The 22,520-nt window shown below is 31.9% G+C and overlaps 1 protein-coding gene across 1 annotated transcript in view; it reads right to left on the minus strand.

Annotated features, from left to right (window-relative positions):
- Window positions 1-22,520, minus strand: part of LOC115875949 — a 248,141-nt gene that overhangs the window by 34,458 nt on the left and 191,163 nt on the right. The window contains exons 14-18 of the mRNA XM_030891556.1: window positions 20,037-20,172; window positions 15,135-15,245; window positions 14,803-14,945; window positions 804-944; window positions 416-672 (exon numbers count right to left, since the gene is read on the minus strand). Coding sequence (XP_030747416.1) covers window positions 416-672; window positions 804-944; window positions 14,803-14,945; window positions 15,135-15,245; window positions 20,037-20,172 — 788 coding nt within the window. The remainder of the gene's footprint in view (window positions 1-415; window positions 673-803; window positions 945-14,802; window positions 14,946-15,134; window positions 15,246-20,036; window positions 20,173-22,520) is intronic.

Raw genomic sequence — 22,520 nt, forward strand, 5'->3', positions numbered from 1 at the left:
TATAGGATCTTCTTTCAATGTGCAGTAGGAAACGCAACGTTTACCGGCCAGACGGGCCGCATGTTGTTCTAGAGAGCATAGTAAAAGATATATCAAAGAGCCAGACGTTTTAAAATACTTGTTTTTCCGACGTTTCTAGGTCTCGTACTATAACGACATATTTAAACAATTATTTCTTAAAGTGTCCGAACATTTAGTTGTCACGATATTGTGTAATGTTTTTGTTTATTTATTCGCCTATTCAGTTTATTTTAACGTTTATAGAAAACAAATTATTTAAATACTCATTAGAAGTGATACATTTTAATATATTTTTAATTTAGTACTCAAATTTGATAATACAGTTTATGTAAATTATAGTTTTCAATAAATTTTTGTTTGTCCGAATATTTAGTTGTTAGGGCTCGTATGTTACCTCTTTTGCTAGTTAGTAATGGTTTGTGTTGTCCCCCTACACCGGTTTTAGCCATTTTTGAAGCTTTCTCTTCTTTGGCTTTTAACATAAGGATCCTCTGTAATAATGGCATTCCTGTATCAGGAGGTTCTTCAGTTAAGGAAGTTTCTTCCATGATAGGAGGTGGCGAACGTAATGTGGAAGACTGAGGAGATATAAGAGGAGAACTTTGGTTGCTTTTAACTCGTTCTTCATTGTCTTGCTTCTCTTTCAGGAGTCTATTAATAAATTTAATGTATTATTTATATAATTTCTACATTAAAAGTAGTTTTGTATGCAATTCTCAAAATTTTTCAGTAATTATCATTTTTAACGACGATAAGTAAGAAATATTATGAAAATTACTTACCTTAACCTTTGCAGTAATGGTAACCCTGCACCCAATGGTGATAAAGCAGAATGGGATCTTTCATGTTCAGGTGCAAGACTATCTTTTCTTTCTTTTTTTTCGACATCTATTTGTTCTTGACTGAGATCATGCGATTTGACTCTATTAATACAAAGAGTAATTATTTATTAAGAATGGCATAAATTTTCAGATTCACTACTGAAGTTATACCAATTTCATTTCACTATTTGTATGCTTTTGAAAACCTAGTCGAGATACGAGGGTACTCAAAAAAATTCAAAATTTTTAAATACGTCCTGTATTTCATTAACTAAGAGGGCTAAGACAAATCTGTGCATAACATCTTGAGTTACATAAAAATGTATTATGTATCCTTCCGGCCTGTATCCTTCAGGCAGAAATTTACGCTATCCAAAGATGCGTACTAATTAATTTATCTTAGATAGGAACTATCGAAAACAGGAAATTGCCATCCTATCCGATAGTCAAGCAGCCCTTAATGCGATCGACTCAGTCACCAGTCACCAACAATGCGAAGTTGGTCAAAGAATGCCTGGAGAAGCTCAACAAATTAGGTAAAGAAAATAAAGTCCTCCTACTCTGGTGCCTGCTTACCAAGGGATAGAAGGCAATGAAAAAGCAAATGATCTAGCTAGGAAAGGAGCGAACACTCCACTAACTGGACCAGAACCGTACTGTTTTCCAAACGGGAATCAACTGAAAGCGGAACTGAAGAATCTGGAAGACTCCATCCGTAACTTGGAATGGGTGTTCTCCAACGGTCTAAGACACTCGAAAAAGTTCCTCAGAACTTACGACCGAGAAAAATCAAAGGTTTTCCTTGATTTAAGTAAAAACAATCTTAGGATTGTCACGGGGTTTCTAACAGAACACTGTCTCCTCAACGAACATCTCAGTAGGCTGAAGCTGAGAAACAACGGCGAATGCAGATTCTGTGGGAAAAATGGAGAAACACCACCTCATCACTGAGTGCGCCGAGACGACGACCATTCGTGCCATGAACTTTGGTACGGCTGATGTCGAGGATAGAGAGCTGGCCTCTGTGGAGCCGTCTCAAATACTGGCTTTTGTTAAAGCCCTGAGACTGTATGATGAGTTATAACTTGTTATAACTCAAGAAAGGAGAACACACAATAGATCTGTAAGGTCGCGGTGATTAACTCCCCTCCTAAACATTCCACATTCTACATAAAAAAAGTAGCAAAGTCATTTGAAAACTGCATCTTTGTATCTCTACTACTCAAAACGAAAAACGTCATAAAACACAAAAAAATAGGAAACCCTGTAAGCATTCAAAAGTTTTTTACTGCAAGTAATGGGAATTCGTCTTTGCATGTTGTATAAGACCCAAAAATGTGAAGAAGTAAAATGGAAAAAAAATCTGTAATGTCAAATCGCAATGAAGAAAATTTGGATGCACAAAAAAGAGGTAGGTATACCGGGTGTTATAAACTGCATCTTTGTATCTCTACTCCTAAACGAAAAACGCCATAAAACACACAAAAGTGGCTCACTCATATAACTTATTTTTTTCAGTTAAAAAACAAGATTTTGTACATTAGTCTGTGACATAAAACAGGATTGACTGACGTATTCAATTATTTTCGGTCACTTCCTGTTTCACCGGAAATTACTACTTTTGATTTTTAAATAGCACCCTCGTTTTTTTACGTTATTGGATAGAAAATGCCCCTCTCAATAGAATGACAAACCATATGTCAAATTTTGACATTTTCGCATATGGTTTATTTGAAATTGTAACATGCGGTTAATAACGGCAATTTGACTCAAAATACCAAATGTGTGGTACCAAACATTGCCTGGAAACTTATATGGTGAAATTTTGATAAAATAATTTAGTACTCACTAAAAACACGGTATGTCGCTAGTGGTAGGAAAAATAATTTTTAGAGGTTACTAGTTTATTTGGTTGCCTGTGATATGCATATACAGGGTGTTTCCTAATTAACCTAAAAAATAAAAAATCGTTAGAAAACGGCTTAAGGCGGGCTCTTAATAAGTATATATTTATTTTTTTCTCGGCAACCGTTTGATGAACAAGAAAAACTTAAAAGATCAATTTTGTTGAAAAAGGATGTCCAGTCAAGAAAAACATTTATTTTCTTTAAAAAAGCAGTAGTGTACCATTTATTTTAAGCAAAATATCGATTTTTTTTAATATTTAACACCCTGTAGATCAGAAATGAAGTACTTTAGACCTAATGGTTATATAAAAATTGTTTTAAGAACACATGAGGAATCACACCACAATTTTTTACACTAATTAGAAAACACCCTGTATATTGTCAACTTGACAATGATTGTTGATAAATCAAAAAATACCTTTTCTGCATAGATAAATGCAACAAGTTTAGATTGGAAAGCCCGTAAAAATTTTAGGTCGCGAAATTATTTTGGGTCGCGACCGTTATACGCGATCTGGCGCTGCTATAGCGGTCGCTAAGAACAACGGCAAACAAAAACAGAAATAATTTTCTCTTGTCAAAGTCAGAATCTTCAAATATCATAATAATCTTTCAAAATCTAAACCGCTCTCATTAAAGAAATTCCGAAAAGTGTTTATAGTGTCCATTTTCAAGTTAATTATTGATATCTTGTGAGTTTAGTTCAAGTTTTATTTATTCCAACCGGTGATAATTGTGAAAAAGTGGCATTAAAAACTTAAAAAGCTGTGCTGTGTACTGTGAACTGCAAAAACCATCGTGGATCGTGGCATAACGTCGGTTTCCAATGTTTCATAGGTATTTCATACATGCGTCCTTATATAAAATAAAGTTTCTTGTATGCAACACACTGTATTTTATTTATAAAATTAAACGAAAATAATAATAAATTTGAATAAACAATATTTGGCGATATAATTCCGGAAAAAGCCGAACCGCTCCGAAATTTTCAAAAGTTTTGGGTCGCGACCGTTGCAAGAATAGCGGCAAATAGTGTTTACATTGTCCTTATGGGCACTTTCCAATCTAAACTTGTTTCATTTATCTATGCTTTTCTGTGAAAAAAGCCCGATTTTCGCTGGAAACATTTTGGTTTTTATTGAATTTGGGCCTGCGTCTGCAAATACCGGTATGTTTTTTAATATTCTATCTATCTAAATTTTAAATATCATAGTCAGAAATAGTTTTATTATTTATTAACTGTAAAAATGGTATACTTATAAGTTTTATCAAAATTTATATTTAATAAACTGTAAAATATATATATTCTTATGTTTTATTAAAGTTACTCTGATATACTAATATATCAGTGTAACTTTAAAACTAAATCCTTTGAAATCAAATATAAACATAAAAAATATTTACAGCAGAAAAGGCGAAGGCGCTGGGTTAAACGTATGTAGTCTCTACTAAGAACACGGAGGGGCGGTTTGACCCAAAATTTTACTATTAAGTTTCATATCTATCTTAACAGAAGATTATTTTCTTTTATCTATGGTACCAAATTATTCATAAAATAATGCTTTTTCCATCTGGCTCGTTCCATTTGAAAAAAAATTCAGATATAATTAAAAATCCGATTTGAGCATCTTCTAACGAGCCAGAACAAGACACGAAAAACATAAGACGATCAAATCTATTTTTTCAAGGCTCCTTGATTAAAAATGAGTACTTTTAACGCAACTATGGCACTCTAGATCAAAATTCATAATATTTTTTTAAGTGAAAATGTCAAAATCCATTCTATTCAAAGTGTCTTTTTCTATTGAATAAAGTAAAAAAATACCGAGAATGCCGTTTAAAAATCAAAAATTGTAGTCATTTCCGCGGTGAAACAAGAAGTGACCGAAGAAAACTGAATACGCTAGTCAATCCTAATTTCTGTACTATACTATATATACTAACATACTAAATCTCAATTTTTATCTGAAAAAATAAAAAAGTTATAGGTATAGTACTGAAGTTTTTTAATAAAAAATAGTTATAATATAATAAATAAACCTAATAAAAAACGAAAAGAAAATTAATATATAAGGAAATTAAAATAACTTTGGTTGCACATCATAATACGACCACCAGCAAACTCCATAAGACGACGCATGGTGTCATTGATGACGTGCACCCAAAGTTGTTTTAATTTCCCTTTAAACCATTTATTTTATTGGATTTTTTTATGAAGGGCATGATTTTATGAGATGTATATCATTAATTTAAAAAAGTCGGATTCATCTCTCCAAAAAATCCTCTATGGGTATTTCGCCACTGCAAGGAAATCTACAAAATAAAATAGTTATTTCTTGTAAACACTTCTGCTTTAATCCCCAACAGAAACTATCTGTCAGAAGTTAGGTTTACAGTTATACAAATTTGCCTAACAAACAAAAAAATGCTTAGCGTTTCGGAAAGTTTATCTCTTTCCGTCGTCGGAAGCAAAAAAAATACTAAGAATAAAGAAAAAAAACTATTTAAAATATTTAAATTCACTATTCGAGAACACTTTAGTTTTTTAAAACAGATACGACTACAAAAACCGTTGACGTACTGTTAAAATAACATTAAATTATGGATTTCGACAACGAAAATACTTTTTTAAAAAATTTTATTTTTCACAAAGTATGTTTAACAGATACAATGAATACAATGGTTAAGAACAGAATGACAATTTTAATGCGCTTGGTTATATTTATAAGTTCGGTTTCGCTCGCGTCTTCGTGGGAAAACCATGCTATTTCCTCTCACATAACTCCTCCCTTCTTAAATGGAAAATGTGAGGGGAGGCGAATCATTTTCAGGATGTTCCTCTCGGGGTTGCTTCTTTTTCTATCTTCTTTTGTAGATAGACCATGTAATCCAACAAATCATTGCGATGACCAGAATTGTAATGGCAATGCTAGCGAAACTCCATCCTACAGGGTGTATCACTTCATTAAAAGGTTGAAGTAATTTAACTTTTTCCTGAAGTTCAGATATTTCATGGATATTTATTGACTTAATATCGATAGGTTGATCTTCTTTTGAGTTTTCTGGTCCAACGTAGATTTTCGGTAAGGTAAAGGGCATTCCTTGAATTATTTCTTCTTTATTGATGAATTGATAGCTTGATACATTTACTTCACAGTTCGGTTCGATTTCTATCAGGCTTGGATCGCTGATAAATTTATTTTCTTTTCATCACCACACTGCTGCTGAATTTTCAATGGTTCTTCAGTAGGTATTGCGACGATATATTTGTTGTTGATTGGTTTTATAATTGGGTTCTTGATGAACGTTTTTACTGTATGGCAGGAGTGGATTTCGGCATCTTTGATTAGTGTCGATATACAGTCGTTGTTTGTTGGCTGAAGTTTATTTTGACAGATATGGATGTCTTCGATAACTGGGCATTCTTCTTCTTCATATTGTAGATGGTTCATGCCAAGTGTAAGGAAAGGTTGATTTGGTAAAATTATCGATTGATTGATGGGAATAGGGAATAGGTGAAATGTATCGAAAATCTCTTTTTAACGATATTGGAAAATGAACTGCAAATATTATTTTATCCTCTGAATAACTTACTTGAAGGCCAGCTAATTGATAATACGAAATTACATTCTTAAACGTTATTATATTTTGCTCACCATATAACTTAGTTAAATACGATACTGAGTAGTACAGCTCGGATGTAGACATCACGGCGCTATGTAAGGTGTTAAGTTTCGCAAACATTAGTGCGTTTTCTATATTATCTAAAAATGTAATTAAATTTTGGCAATTTAAAATTATTTGATGTAATGTATTTTGGATATTCAAATATTGTGCAGAATTTCTAATTTGTTTTTCCAAATTTTGTATTTTATTTCTTATCATCTTTTGGTTTTCATTAAGGAGAGTTATAGAGTCATTATAACTATTAATGAGTTGCCTTGTTAAAGATATTTGTAGAGATATTTCTTTATGCAAAGAATTTTGATTATTTGATAGTATAGAAATTGCTTTGCCATATTTTTCACCATCTTCGCTATCTAAAGTGCCAAATAACCATTTTGATGTTTTGCCTATAATATTAATTAAACCGCGCTTATTTCGGCGATGAGGCGTAATATTATTTAATTTAGTTTTGGCTGTCAGTATGAAATGTTTCGCATGCGCAAGCATGTTCGGAAAATGAATGTAGTTTGTGGAATGTACTGAGTCATTGTGATATCTATAAATAGAGTCTTCTAAATGATTATAAAATTGTTCAATATTGGATAGCTGGTCATAAATGGGTTGTGTTTGAACGTAATGTAAGAATGTGTGTTTGTGTTCTGTTATTCGTGTCTTGCCTAAATAAAAAGGAAGCAAAGGAGAGTTTAGAGTGGATATTATAACTTTAGAAAAGGATAGGTTAATGATTAGTGTTAGTATAGCTACAAGAAGGTTGAGACGGGTCAACTTCATCTTCGTTTTGTGTGTCCTGTGAAGAAATATTAGTACTATTAAGAGGTCTCTTAATTTGGGACTTATGAATAACTTTATTTTTGTCAGTAATTATTTTGTTGTCTAAGTTTTGTCGGACGGTATGTTTCGTATGTTTGGCTTTTGTTTTACTTCTTGCTGCCATTTTATTTTTAACATAACATTTGGACCCTGGAGAGAAAGTAGGCGGATTTTCGCGTTTCTCATTTCTCTTCCGAATAGTCTTTTCTTTTGAATTATTACTTTGTTCGGTAATTTTATTATAAAGAAGTTTTAATTTTTCTTTTCTATCGGAAATATATTGGTTAACAATAATGTCATCTGTAAGGTCGAAAGGGTCGATAGATTTTAATCGTCCGTGTATAATATCAAACGGTTTTTGTTTAGTAACACTGTGCACAGACGAATTGTAACCTAAAATTGCATATTGCATGGTTTGTTTTATAGTTAAATTTTCGTCTTGAAGTTTTAATACTCTACAATTTTCTAAGAGCGATGAATGAACTCTTTCAATTGGACTATTACTGTTTGAATTACCAGGTGTTGTAAAATGAATAGAAATCTTGTGTAATTTGCAAAAGTCTATTAATAAAGAAGTTTTGAATTCTGTTCCGTTGTCACATGTAATCAATTTTGGGATACCAAAATGTGTTATAAAATTTAAAATCCCTCGTACACTGTCGCGGCTGTACATACCGGTTCTAAAGGGTATGCCTGCGTGTATCGAGAAAATACGTCTATTATTGTTAAAAATTTGGTGTTCTGAATTTGTAAAGTGTCCATGTGGATTGATTCCAGTGGTTCAGAGGGGTGGCTGTTAAAGAGAATTTTATTTTTGGCGGATGTCTATCGTATTTTGCCTGTTGACAAATTTCACAATTATTTATGTAATTAATAATATCCTGTTTCATGTTTGGCCAAAAATATAATTTTCTTAAATCTAATAGTACTTCGTTAATTCCGCGATGGCACGTTTTCTCGTGGTGGTACTTAATTAGTTCATTACGTCGTTCGTCTCTTGTTACATCATTTAACATGGAATTTGATATAGTTAAGTGATAAGAGTGGTTCTTAAATGTTCGTTGTAATATTACGCTAATTCTTGGATTTAAATTTACATCTGATTTTTGGATAAAAATGCAATAAGTCTTTTAGGGTCAACGTGTTCTTTGAAGAATTTATTATGTCGGTTTCTACGTTTTTTGATATATGTACTGTTTTTCTATTTTTATTTTCAAAAGGATTTGATCGAATTACGTAGTAGCGTTCTAAATCGTTTTGTATTATAATTATTTGATTATTGTAGAAATTTACGGGATTCTCCGTTATTGGTACATTAAGAATCGGGTCTTCCGCTGAGGAATGAACAGTCTCGTTGTCACTTACTGGTCTTGCTTCGGGTAATTCTATACCTTTATCTAGTTCAAGGGCGTGTTCTAGCTCTTCTAGTGCGTCCATAGATATTTCTGCTGAACAGTCGTCTAGATATTTTAAAATATCCTCGTCGCTATCTCCCGGGTTTCCAATAATGGACTCATTTTCTACCATATTTATCTCCACTCGAGATAGAGCATCGGCGTTAGTATTAGATTTGCCCTTCTTATATACAATTTCATATGTATATTCCTCTAATTTCAGACGCCACCTTACTAACCTCGAACTCGGTTCCTTTAAATTAAACAACCATTGGAGGGGTTTGTGGTCAGTAACTATCAGGAATTTTCTGCCGAAAAGATATGGCCTGAAATACTTCGTGGCCCAAACAATTGCCAGCAATTCCTTTTCAATCGTGCTGTAGTTTGTTTCAGCTGGATTTAGAGTGCGGGACGCGTAAGCAATAGGAAGATCGTTGCCTACCTTTCCTTGGCTTAACACTGCTCCTATGGCTATGTTGGAGGCGTCGGTGGTCAGCACAAATGGTTTCTCAAAATCTGGGTATTTCAGTATAGGATCGTTACATAAAATCTTTTTACATAGTTCGAAGGTGTCGATGAATTCTGACGTGTGTTCGATTTTTTCTCCTTTTTTCAAACATTTTGTGAAAGGTTTCGTCAGTTTTGCGAAATTTTTGATGAATCGTCTGTAATACCCTAATAACCCAAGGAAGGACTTGATTTCTTTGGCTGTTTTAGGTATTGGGAATCTCGTGATTGCCTCGATTTTCCGGGGATTCGGTTTAACGCCTTCTGGTGTTATGACATGTCCTAGGAATTCTACTTCCTTGCATAAAAATTCGGACTTGTCCAACTGCACCTTGAATTTGGCTTCTCGAAGTTTTTGGAATACAGAGCGGAGGTTTTTTATATGTTCTTCTAAAGTGGTGCTAAAAATAATGATGTCGTCCATGTATACTAGACAAACTTTATGTTGCAGGTCACGTAGTACATGGTCCATAACTCGCTGAAAAGTTGCGGGGGCGTTTTTGAGCCCGAACGGCATTCTCAAGTACTCATAATGCCCGTTCTCTACATTAAACGCAGTTTTTTCAATGGAGTTAGGGTGCATCTCAATTTGATGGAACCCTGATGCCAGGTCTAGCGTTGAGAAATATTGGCAACGTCCAAGTTTGTCTAAGATATCGTTGATATTCGGCAACGGATATCGATCGTCTATGGTCTTCTCATTGATTTTCCGATAGTCAACGACTATTCTCCACTTTTGTCTTCCGCTCGCGTCGAGTTTCTTTGGAACAATCCAAATAGGGCTGCTCCATGGACTTTGACTCGGTCTTATGATGCCATCTTCTAACATTTTATTTATTTGCTTCTGTACTTCTTGCTTATGAACAAAAGGATAACGATATGTTTTTGAGTGAGCCGGAATTTCGTCGGAAGTTTTTATTTCATGTTTAATTTTATTGGTGAAAGTTAGTTTTTGATTTTCTTCATGGAATATATCGGAAAAATCCTTACAAAGTGATGTTAACAATTGCTTTTCTTCGGTATTTAAATGTTCAGTTCGAATTAAATTTGCAATATTTAAATTCTTATTTAATTCAGATTTTGGCAAAAATGTTTCGATATTAAAAAATTCAAAGTTCTCTTTCCGCGAATCGGGGAATGGTATCACTTTCACAGGTTCTGAAAATGATATCATCAGATGTTCGTTAGTTCTATTGAAAACTTCAGTTTTCGCATAGCCTCGAACAGCTGTTGTCAATGTTTCAGGGAAATGCAGGTGGTTGATATATGACTCCGGAATTATTATGTCACCTTCGTAGACGTTCACGGGAATTTTCACAGATGCGATCTCATAGCTATTGACCGATACATCGTGAGAAATATTTTCCGTTTTATTAAAATGTAATGGAATTTTAAGAATGTCATTTACTAGGAAATTATTTTTTAAATCAATAAAAAGTTTTAATTTTTTCAATTGATCTAAACCCAAAATTCCATCAAAAAATGAATGAAAATCGAAAAGTGTAAATGTAATTGTCTCGTTAATTTTTAATTCTGAAAAGGCAGGTATATTCGCTTTAAATCGAACCAATTTTTCTCCAATACCTGTCTTAATCAGGGTTTCCTGTTGGAAAATTTCATTAGGAAAATATTTTTCAGCAATTATGGGTCTTAATATTGATTGAGAGCAACCAGTATCAATAAGTAATTTTATTGGTGGATTATTGATTTTAATATATGGTAAATTACTATTGATTTCGGTATGCATTTCAGTTAAAGTTATGTTTGGTTCTGGCTTGGGCCAGGATCCTGAAAATTTCCGGTGTTTTCGTCATAAGAATTATCAAAGGTTTCAAAATTTTGATTATTTTGTGAGCCATCATCGGTATAAAATTGTTCGTAATTATCAGTTTCGTATTGTTCTATGTTGTCGGTCTCATCAAAGGGTAAATCAGTTGGGTTATCGATGTTCGATTGATTATCGATTTGGAACAACTCCTGCGAAATAAAATTTCGCGGACCTGTAGGTTTAAAGAAATTAGAAACTGGGCGTCTAAGGCTTGGGATTCGAGACGTGGTCGACATAGGTTCCACTTTATCTAAAGGTTTCTGACCCGTGGGTTTGAATACATCTTTTGGAGGGCCAAATACTTGTCTGTTGGTCGGGTAATGTCTAGGCACATATTGTGTCTGAATGTTTATGGGTTGAGAAGGAAAATTCGGGGTCCTTGATTTAAAAATTGACTGGGGATTTGATTACGGTTCTGGTTTTGAGGTGGGGGAATCTTGGAGACTGGTTTTGGAAATTTGTCGGATAATTATATTGTGGATTAGATTGATTAGACTGATGAGCTCTTTGTGTGAAATATGGATGAGGTGTGGTTGGTATGGGTGTGTGTGGTTTTATGTTATTAAAAGTGGACTGGGGTTGTTTAAATAAATTTTGAGTGTACTGAAAATTTGCTTCTTCGGTTATGATTGTGAGAGCACTTTCGAGATTTTCGGGGCTTCTTAGTCGTGTTATGCTTTGTAAAGGTCCAGGGAGGTTACGAATAAAAGTTCTTAGGGCTATTTGCTCGTATTGCTTTTGATAAATTGTTTTGGTCGAAATCGGCATTTCAGTCAGAGGAAGACTGTTTAATTTTTGAGCTAATTGACTACGTAATATTTGCAATCTCTTAGCAAAATCCAAAGACGTTTCTCCTTTATTTGGCTTAGCCATAAAAAGATCTTGTTCTAAACATTCCAAGCTTCTATTGTCGCCAAAACAGGCTTGCAATGCATCTTTGATTTTTTGCCAAGTATCTAGTTCTGATCGGCAACCTACTAATAGTTGAGCTCTACCGACTAACTTAGTTTGTATTACTCTGATTAAATAATTGATCATAATCGCCTCTCTAGAATTACCAAAAGTTGTAAAGAGAAAGTCGCATGCAGAAATAAAACTGTGTAAGGTAATAGAATTTCCGTCAAAATTAGGAATAATGTCTACATACATTTTAAGCATTTGCAGATTATTTTGTGTTTGAGCTTGGCTTTGATTTTCCATCTTATTTGATTTTAAAACTAGTTTATTAGAAAATTCGTTTGTCAAATCGTCAATATTCATAAAAGAATAAAAATTAAAATAAAATAAAATAGAGAAATTACGATAGCAAAATATAATATAGGTAAAATATGTATTCGTATATTTAAATAACTAAAAATAAAAATCTTTTTGTTTCTTTAAATAGCTAAATTAACCTTAACTTAAAAATAAAAAGAGATTTCCTAAACAGGGAAAGTAAAAGAAATTGACAAAAAGGACTTGGCACTTACCGACTCAACGGGGTGACAAAACCAATTTGGACTCTGCTCTGGTATTCGGCTTTCGATGTCTCACTCCTTACACTACCGAAAATCGGACTCGATGCCGTGGCTTTCCAGAAGTGTTCGTTCGGATCGGCACTAAGGGATTAAATCCGCGTTTTTCGCGATAATCAATTCAATGATTTTGTTGCGACAAACTGCACCAATCCTACCGACTGCGCCAATTATGGATTTCGACAACGAAAATACTTTTTTAAAAAATTTTATTTTTCACAAAGTATGTTTAACAGATACAATGAATACAATGGTTAAGAACAGAATGACAATTTTAATGCGCTTGGTTATATTTATAAGTTCGGTTTCGCTCGCGTCTTCGTGGGAAAACCATGCTATTTCCTCTCACATAACTATTATATCAAGTCATTTTTTATTAATGTATTTTTTATGTGGTTTATATCTCTGTTTAGTGAAATGTCGTCTGAACATATTATTTTTGCCCTATCATATAAACTTTTTATAACACCTTTTTTACACTTATGTTATCATTGATTTGTCAGCATTCATGGGACATGGGGCACAGAATAAATTTTAATAATGCCAAAATTATAATGAAAGAAGCGATAGCCTCTAAAAGAAAAATAAAAGAGGTTTTTTTAATACAATCTAATAAATATAAATGTATTGCTCATGCATCCGTAGATGTTAGTAATGTATGGCAATCGTTTCTTTGATTTTAAAGAACATAACATAAATAAACATAACATACCTACGTAAAAATTAAAAATAATCATACAGAAAGTTTGAGGCTTTTTGGTTTTACCTTATTAAGTAATTGTTATCAGGTAGTAGATAATTGTTAACTTTGAAGTTTAACTTGATATAATGTCATTTTAACAGAACGTCAACGGTTTTTGTAGACGTATCTGTTTTAAAAAGCTAAAGTGTTCTTGAATAGTTGAATTTAAATATTTTAAATAGTTTTTTCTTTATTCTTTGTATTTTTTTTGCTTTCGACGACGGAAAGAGATAAACTTTCCGAAACGTTAAGCATTTTTTTGTTTGTTAAACAAATTTGTATAACTGTAAACCTAACTTCTGACAAGTAGTCACAAAACATCCCCCTTTAGAACTTTTTCTTTAATGGCCATAAGCGGGAGTAAAAGCCCAACCGCCCGAACAAACACTAGAGGCGCCACCGGTCATCAAATGGTGTAAAAATTGCGAAAATTTAATCATCTAATTTTGACACAAGGGGTCGCGCTTAACTTTTTCAATTTTAATTCAATATTCATTGTTTTCAAACTATATTATTAGACTTTGTTGTATTTTGTGAATGTATAAATGTTTTCTTAGTATAAATTTGCATTATAGTAATTTAAATTATATGTTAAATATGTTTAAGATTCAAATATTATGACATATATGTCAGTTGCCGTCTAAAATGTCATCTTGATAACAAAAAGTTAGTCTATGAAGTTAGTTATTGTCAAAAGTAGTTAAAATCATGTTAAAATATTAAAATTTACAAGTTATAATTAGATATTTTATATTATTTCAACAACAAACACATAATAGTACACCGTAATGTTGATATGCAGGTCCAAAACAAAAAGTGCCGTTATATTTTTCAATTTTCGTTGTCAGCTGCGGAAGTTTCAGTGATTTTAGTGTTGTCGGACATTTTTATTTGTGAAATAGAAATATTGCGTTTGGATTGCAAAACTAAAAGTGGAAGTTTTATTGCAATGTAAGTAAGCGTTTGTCCATTTTATATTTTACTTTTTTCATACCTACGACAAATATACATATATTGAAATTTTATAATTCGTTTTATTTAAAAAATGTTAGAAAACAAGCTTATAATCCTGTAATTGACATACTTGTTATGTAATATATTCCATTTAAATGTAATATATTACTTTACAATTAAAAAAATGTAAACTTAAAAAATATATTAAATATATACTGTCATTAATTGAAACTTTTTGAGTGCGAACAAACACGAGAGGCGCTTTATTATTTACTTTCATTTCTTAACATGACAGACGAAGTTCTAAAGGGGGATGTTTTGTGCAAGTAGTTTCCGTGTGGGATTAAAGCAGAAGTGTTTACAAAAAATAACGATTTTATTTTGTAGATTTTCTTGCAGTGGCGAAATACCCATAGATGATTTTTTGGAGAGATCATTAATTTAACTTTAGAAATAAAAAAAGAAGAGCCCCTTTTTGTTGGTATACCAAACCGGTATCAAATTTCTACTCAATATTCCAGTAAACTTTTTCTTCCCATCTGCTCTCTTCTATCTCTCAACTGCTTTATTCACTATTTAATAACCATTTAATAAAAAAAGTGTAATTGTTTGCTTACCTCGACATTCTTTTGAGGGTACCTTTTGAGGCTCCATTTCCGTTATTCTGATTTTGAGTTTGCGGCTGAAGCGGTTGCAACTCTAAACTCTCCTGCGAGCGGCGGTGGTGGGTTCTGGACTTTTTCAAAGCGTTCTTTAAACCCTACAACATTGTAACTCTGTTACTTTGGATTAAAATATACTAAAATATAGAAAATTGAATAATAATATCTGGGGGAAAAAACACAAACCACAATGTAAATTTGTGTAGGGTCAAGTGGTGAAAATTATTGTAGAAGTAATTCGAATTAAAAAATGTATTCAGTTTAAATTTTGGCAAAAGATCTTATACCTTTGCTTCATTTTTTAACTTGTCCACTAGTCCTTTGTCTTGCCCATGCTGATTATGATGATCGCCTTTGTGATGAGGTGGATGTTTTGCACTAGCTTTAACCTGCAAAAGCTGTAGATGTAAAACAGCATGTCGGTTAATTAAAAAAATACTACCAAGCAGCGTAATTGAACAAGAATAAAGATTACCAGTTAAAGATTAAAGTATAGAAAAAAGCTAGCAGATAGTGACGAATGATATAAAACTTAAGTTTGTTTTTAAACTTTCGCATAGCTGTTTCTTGCTAATGTCAATAAATGCATATAGTCAGATTATACATTCCAATTAAAAAAGCAGAATTTACTCTTAAACTTATTAATTAAATCAGAATCAAATTATAAGGTGTATAAATTAATTATAGCAAATAAGGATTAATGAAATGAATATTTCAAATTTCTTGTTTTTTTTCTAGCATGTTATAGCACAGTGACATTAAAATATTAATTATTTTTATTTATAAAAGAATCACAGCATAATGAATGGTGAATAAAAATTGTTTACCTGTCATCAAGCAAAACACGTATGATCATAAAACTTTTTAATCACATTATTTTTAAGTGTATAGTGTGTAGTATCCTCTTTTCATGGGTTTTACAGGCTTTCTCGTTTATGAGTAGATAAAAAAAACAGATTGTAAGCAGTACGCATATGCATTTTTCACATTAATATGCTACTTTTTTTTAAGTAAAAATGCTACTCACATATTTGTTATAACCCTTTTAGTTTCTGAAATAAAGGGTGCATTTGAAATTATTGCATTCTATGATTCCTCTTGTAATTTTATCGAAAAGATGAAAATGGACTTCCATAGAGTTCGTCTCGCAGAATTCAGTGACGTAACTAGTATTTTGCTGTGAGCTCTCTCATTATTGAACTATGACCCAAACTTATGTATTTTTAAATAGAACACCCTGTATGTCATTTTTTATTTTATTTGCCTTGTTATGAGCTTTCTAAAAATATGATATTCTATATTTACTTATTTTCGTAAACAAGATAAAAACTATATTATTGCATAGGCAGCCGGTTTAAATAGTTAGACGATGAAAATCAAAATTATCTGGTTAAATTAAATTAAGTAAAAAAAATAATATTTTTTTAAACTATATAGGTTGTTGTTATACAGGGTGAGTTTCCTACGATGTTCTCTATGGGTATCTCGGAAACTACTTGAGATAGAGAGTTGGTTAAATGGGGAAAGAATTGCAGTTTTGTGGGGTCATAGCTTAGTTCATAGCTTACTAGATATAAAAGTTCATAGCTTACTAGATATTTCGAAAAAAATAAATTTCGGCTATTTTAAAAATTGTCCCTAATTCCATTATAAGCTATTTTAGACAAAAAGTTTTCAGATAAAAGTTGTAGATAATCTCATTCTTAATGAAACTGTGTTCTCCGCTTTTTTCTAAAGCCTGTCATTTTTGACATATGACACAACCATAGGTTTTTTTAAATGGAAACCATAGTTGGCCATGGCTTCATAAAAAGCGCCATTTTTTAAGCTTTTCAGCGATATAAGCTATAATATGTTTTCTTCGAAAAATTTCTGAGTTATAGCCAATTCTTATCATTTTTAAACAATTTCACTTAGATAGCCATGGAAAGAAGTTTAATCGTCTGTGCTCTCAGAAATATGAAATTGTCACATTCAATCTTTGTAAATTAAAATAAACAAAAATTGTAAATAAACATTTTTCAAATGAAGAAAAGCGTGTAGTATTATTGGTTCAACTTTTCTTGGCCATACATTTACGCGGATACGTTGACCGGTGAATGTTACGTTTTTTAGAGAACGGTTTTCAAGACATGTTAGAAAAGTTAAATTTAGTTATAGCCAATTCTTATCTTTCTTGACTAATTTCACTTAGATTGCATGGTATTCTTATTCTGTTATGATTTATAACTTATAAAATGTCTTGTTAAAATGTTCTTTACAATTTACATTACACAAACTAAAACTTAAAAAAATAATATCACTACATACACTTTAAGTTATTTTAAAAAATGTTCAAGAATCCGCCATTGTTTTGAGTTGCATGTTTTTAAAACTGAATTACTACCTATTCTCACAGAAGGACCGGTTGACTTAATTAAACTTTTCTCTCCGCCACTTCGAGTGCCTCTCTTAATTCCTAAGTTCTTTTGTCAACCTTATTGTTAACTATACTGCATAAAAAATTCTAAAATGGATAGGTCAGGTGATTGAGGAGGCCCATGCACTTAGTCCACCGCTTCCTATCCCTGCATTTCTGTCATTATGGGGGGTGGGGGGTGGTGTGTCATAATGAAAGTCATGTTGGAACCACTCTATTGATGCGCGAGTATCTACACGCTTTTCTTCATTTCAAAAATTCATATTTACAATTTTTGTTTATTTTAATTTACAAAGTTTGGATGTGACAGCTTCACATTTCTGAGAGCAATGGCGATTGAACTTGTTTCCATGGCTACCTAAGTGAAATTGTTTAAAATGATAAGAATTGGCTATAACTCAGTAGTTTTTCGAAGTAAAGATATTATAGCTTATATCACTAAAAAGCTTAAAAAATGGCGCTTTTTATGAAGTTATGGCCAACTATGGTTTCCATTTAAAAAAACCTATGTTTGTGTTATATGTCAAAAATGACAGGCTTTAGAAAAAAACAGAGGACACAGTCTCATTAAGGATGAGATTATCTACAACTTTTATCTGAAAACTTTTTTTTCTAAAATAGCTTATAATGGAATTAGGAACAATTTTTAAAATAGCCGAAATTTGTTTTTTTCGAAATATCTAGTAAGCCATGAACTTTTTCAAAAATCTGAAAGGCGCATATTTATGTCCTCACAAAACTGCAATTCTTTCCCCATTTAACCGACTCTCTATCTCCAGTAGTTTCCGACATACCCATAGAGAACATCGTAGGAAACTCGCCCTGTATGAAAACAAATACAGACTAAATTATATTTTTAGACAGCTCATAACAAGTCAAATGAAATAAAAAAAAATATTTAGTGGTCCATTTAAAAAAAAACTGAGTTTGAATTATATTTCAAAATGATAACTTCCAGCGAAAAAATAGTTATGCCTCTGCATGGATTCTACGTGAAAAACTCTACGGGAAACAGTTTTCATCTGTTCGATAAGTAATAAAATAACCAAGATTCAAAGAGGGTGGAAAAATGCAATATTTTAAAATTATAATTATATACAGGGTGAGTCTTAAAGTGCAAATATTTTCAAGGCTGGTAGATCTCGATAATAGATAAGATAATATATATAATAAGATATAAAGATAAGAAATATATTTTCTCTTTGCCATTTTTCAAAAAGTCCAAATTAGTAACTTAGAGTTATTTTACTCTGAAAATTTGTAAAAAAAATAATTTTGCGTAAATATTGAGAACCACTGGATGTTTTGTGGGTTTTCTTTCTAGTAAATAAGATTTACTCCCTATGTTGCCATATTATCAAAAATTTATGTTTCTCAACTAAAAACATTTCCAAAATTTTTTTCCAAAAATTTAAAATTTTCAAAAAATTTCAAATTTTCAAAAAAATTCAAATTATCAAAAAAATTTCGCGAAAAAACCTCATAATTGTATTTCTGGGGTCGAAATATAATAGCCCTAAAATATTTGCACCTATTTAAGACTCATCCTGTATAATAAATTAAAAAAAAAATTGCCCTCTATTTCAGAAACAGAGTCACATAGAGTTTGTCACGTAGAATTCAGTGGCGTAACTAGTGTTTCGCTTTCGTTTTTGTTCTATGGGACTCAGTTTTCATTTATTCGATAAGTAATAAAATAACTAAATCCAAAGAGGGTCGAAAAATGCAATACTTTAAAATTCGCTCTGTTTTTCAGGAACTAAGAAGGCTAGAACAAATATGTGTGTAGCATCTTTAGTTTCATAAAAAAAATGGTCAAGTGCAAGTCGGACTCGCGAACGAAGGGTTCCGTACCATTCATTATCTATACAACATTAGACACTATATTATTATAAACTTTTTTTCCGATTTAGCTGAAATTTTGAAAGCGTGTATAAGTAATTAAAAAAAAATGAGGAAACACATTACTAAAAATTGTATTATTCAATAATAAATATGTAAAAAGTAAAAATAAATATGTAAAAATATGTAAAAATTTAAAAAAAAACGATTAAAAAAAGTCGCCTTGACTAGGATTCGAACCTGCCTTACTACGGCTCCAACGTCATAGCAGCGTAACACTTTAACCACGCGGCCACCGAGGACTTGAAAGATTCTATGTAAAATTCTTACTTAAAAGATAATGTTTAGTGAAAGTACTTTTTTATTTATAAACATTTATTTAATTATGTTTTCAGTATATGTTCTTATAGCGGCAACATAGATACATTATCTGTAAAAATTTCAACTGTCTAGCTATAACGGTTCATAAGATAGACCTTTGTGACAGATGGACGGAGGGACGGACAGGGAAGTCTTAGTAATAGGGTTCCCGTTTTTACCATTTGGGTACGGAACACTTAAAAGTAGCACGTGATGTGGAAATCGCTTTGTACCTCTACTCACAAACGGGAAACCCTGTAAAATCAACGAAAAGAGAGGACACCCTGTACTGTTTTTTTTAAATATGTATATTTATTTGTAATATCTAGACGTAAAATGTTTTAGAAAAAATATAGAAAGCAAGGCAATATACTTTTTTAACTTAGATTAAGAAAATGGTTGCTTAAATTAATTAAAATATATTAATTTAAATTAATATTCATGAAAGACATATTGGACAGAAGATAACGAATTAGAAAAGCTGCGTTAGATAGATGAAAATAAATGGGGTCTAGACCAACCCCAATAAAAGAAAGAAATAGATAATATAAAATTATTAAGTTCTTACCTCCATCAGTCGTTTTCTTCCCAATGCTTGCAGGATTTCTTGCGCCTCAGGATAATCTTTCATTGCTGCCAAAACGTCCTCCCGAGATAACGAGAACAGCTCAGAATATCCAACAGATCTAACGTCGGCAGTACGTCTAGAAATATAGTTGAAGAATAGTCATTTGTCGCTAAATTGATTTGTTTAGTAATTTATGCTATAAAGTTCGTCAATCGCAGTAGGATATATTTTTAGACGTGTAAAATTTTAGTAAATGACGTCTAGAGATTGACCTCGCCAAAATTTGGGGTTCAAAAAAAAACGAAGAAAAATTATTTTGTATTTTAGAAATTTTGCATAGAATTATGAACACCCTGTATGGTTTAAGATTATGATATTTATTGTAAAGTAAGTACAGACGAACTATAGTAAATACCGAGTATAGTTTTAATTTTAGACCATTTCTTGTATTTTTAATATTTATTTAAAAAAAGGCTGAAAAACATTTTTTTATTTGTTTATTAATATATTTGAAACTATCAAAACATATTTAATAGTATTAAGATACTATACCTACCCTAAGGGATTATGTGAAGTGGCCAGAAAGGAAGCCAAAAATACAATAATATACACAGTGTTTCATTTAAAAAATTATACCGATCCACTCACACTTTTTGGGCAATCCTGTAGAAGTTAAAATATTTTATATACAAAATACCTTTTTTAAAAGTTTTTTATTATATGATGCCCGACGCACTATTGCCGGACCCGTATAAAGTTGTTCCTTTTACTACTGTTTGAAACTTTGCAACCTTATCTGCGGCAACATTTTCATAGGCCACCTTATAACATTATACCAGTTACTAAAGAATACAAGGGCCAATAACACCTAAGACTAAATTGTTATCATGATTCTAAATAGTGCCGTGGCCACATATTTTTCTTAATTTAGCTGCTTGAAAAGATATTTATATTTTTGACAAATGTTTTGACTACGCCTATGGTGTATGCGGTGGTATCATATTAATTAATTACGAAAAAAAAAACTCAGCAAAATGGTAACAAAATGTACAAATCTAGTATCGACATATACACACACATGTCAAGTACATGCATAGATAAATGCAACAGTTTAGATTGGAAAGCCCGTAAAAATTTTAGGTCGCTAAATTATTTTGGATCGCGACCGTTATACGCGATCTGGCGCTGCTATAGCGGTCGCTAAGAACAACGGCAAACAAAAACAGAAATAATTTTCTCTTGTCAAAGTCAGAATCTTCAAAAATCATAATAATCTTTCAAAATCTAAACCGCTCTCATTAAAGGAATTCCGAAAAGTGTTTATAGCGTCCATTTTCAAAGTAATAATTGTTATCTTGTGAGTTTAATTCAAGTTTTATTTACTCCAACCGGTGATAATTGTGAAAAAGTGGCATTAGAAACTTAAAAAGCTGTGCTGTTAACTGTGAACTGCAAAAACCATCGTGGATCGTGGTATAACGTCGGTTTCCAATGTTTCATAGGTATTTCATACATGCGTCCTTATATAAAATAAAGTTTCTTGTATGCAACACACTGTCTTTTATTTATAAAATTAAACGAAAATAATAATAAATTTGAATAAACAATATTTGGCGATATAATTCCGGAAAAAGCCGAACCGCTCCGAAATTTTCAAAAGTTTTGGGTCGTGACCGTTGCAAGAATAGCGCCAAATAGTGTTTACATCCTTATGGGCACTTTCCAATCTAAACTTGTTTCATTATGTGTTTCATTTATCTATGAGTACATGTAATGTCAGAAAAATAATTATCAAATTCAATAAGAAAACGCTAAAAAGGTGAAATGGATTGTTTATTTACTTATGAAACGTAACTCCTGGCTCTTTCTTCTCGTTGCGGCTTTTACACTTGAACGCTGAACACGTCGCCATTGTAATAATGTTTTACAAAGTTCACTACACACAACAAACTATTAAAAATCGCTAAAATTGTCGCTGTTGACGAGCTGGTGACTCATCCGTAGACTCCAAAACGATGGAGTCTAACAGCACAAATTCTGCTCCAGGCCGTATATGGGAATTACGCGTCCTTGTATTCTTTAGTCATTGCATTATACACAGAATAAAAATAGCTTAAATTTGATATACAGGGTGAGTCTTAAATAAGTGCAAATATTTTCAGAGTTGGTAGATCTCGATAAAAGAAACATATTTTCTCTTTGCCGTTTTTCAAATAAGTCCGAGTTATTTAAGTTTCAAAAAAAAATTAAATAAAAAATAGTTTTTTTTTTAATTTTGAGAGCCACCGGATTTTTTCTGCAAGTTGTTCCTATAATTTTAATCTACTCGTACTACCGATGTTGTCACGTTTTTAAGATATTAAATTTTTTAACTGAAAATTTCAAAATTTCTTGTTTCGCGTTTCTTGTTTAATGGTGTTTGCTAGTAGCACTGTTATCAATATAAAAAAAATCAAAAGAAAAAAAATTACCTCTGCTATTTAA

The sequence above is a fragment of the Sitophilus oryzae genome, unplaced genomic scaffold (genome assembly GCF_002938485.1).
Source record: "Sitophilus oryzae breed Bouriz unplaced genomic scaffold, Soryzae_2.0 scaffold_1396_pilon_pilon, whole genome shotgun sequence".
NCBI classification, from domain to species: Eukaryota; Metazoa; Arthropoda; class Insecta; order Coleoptera; family Curculionidae; genus Sitophilus; species Sitophilus oryzae.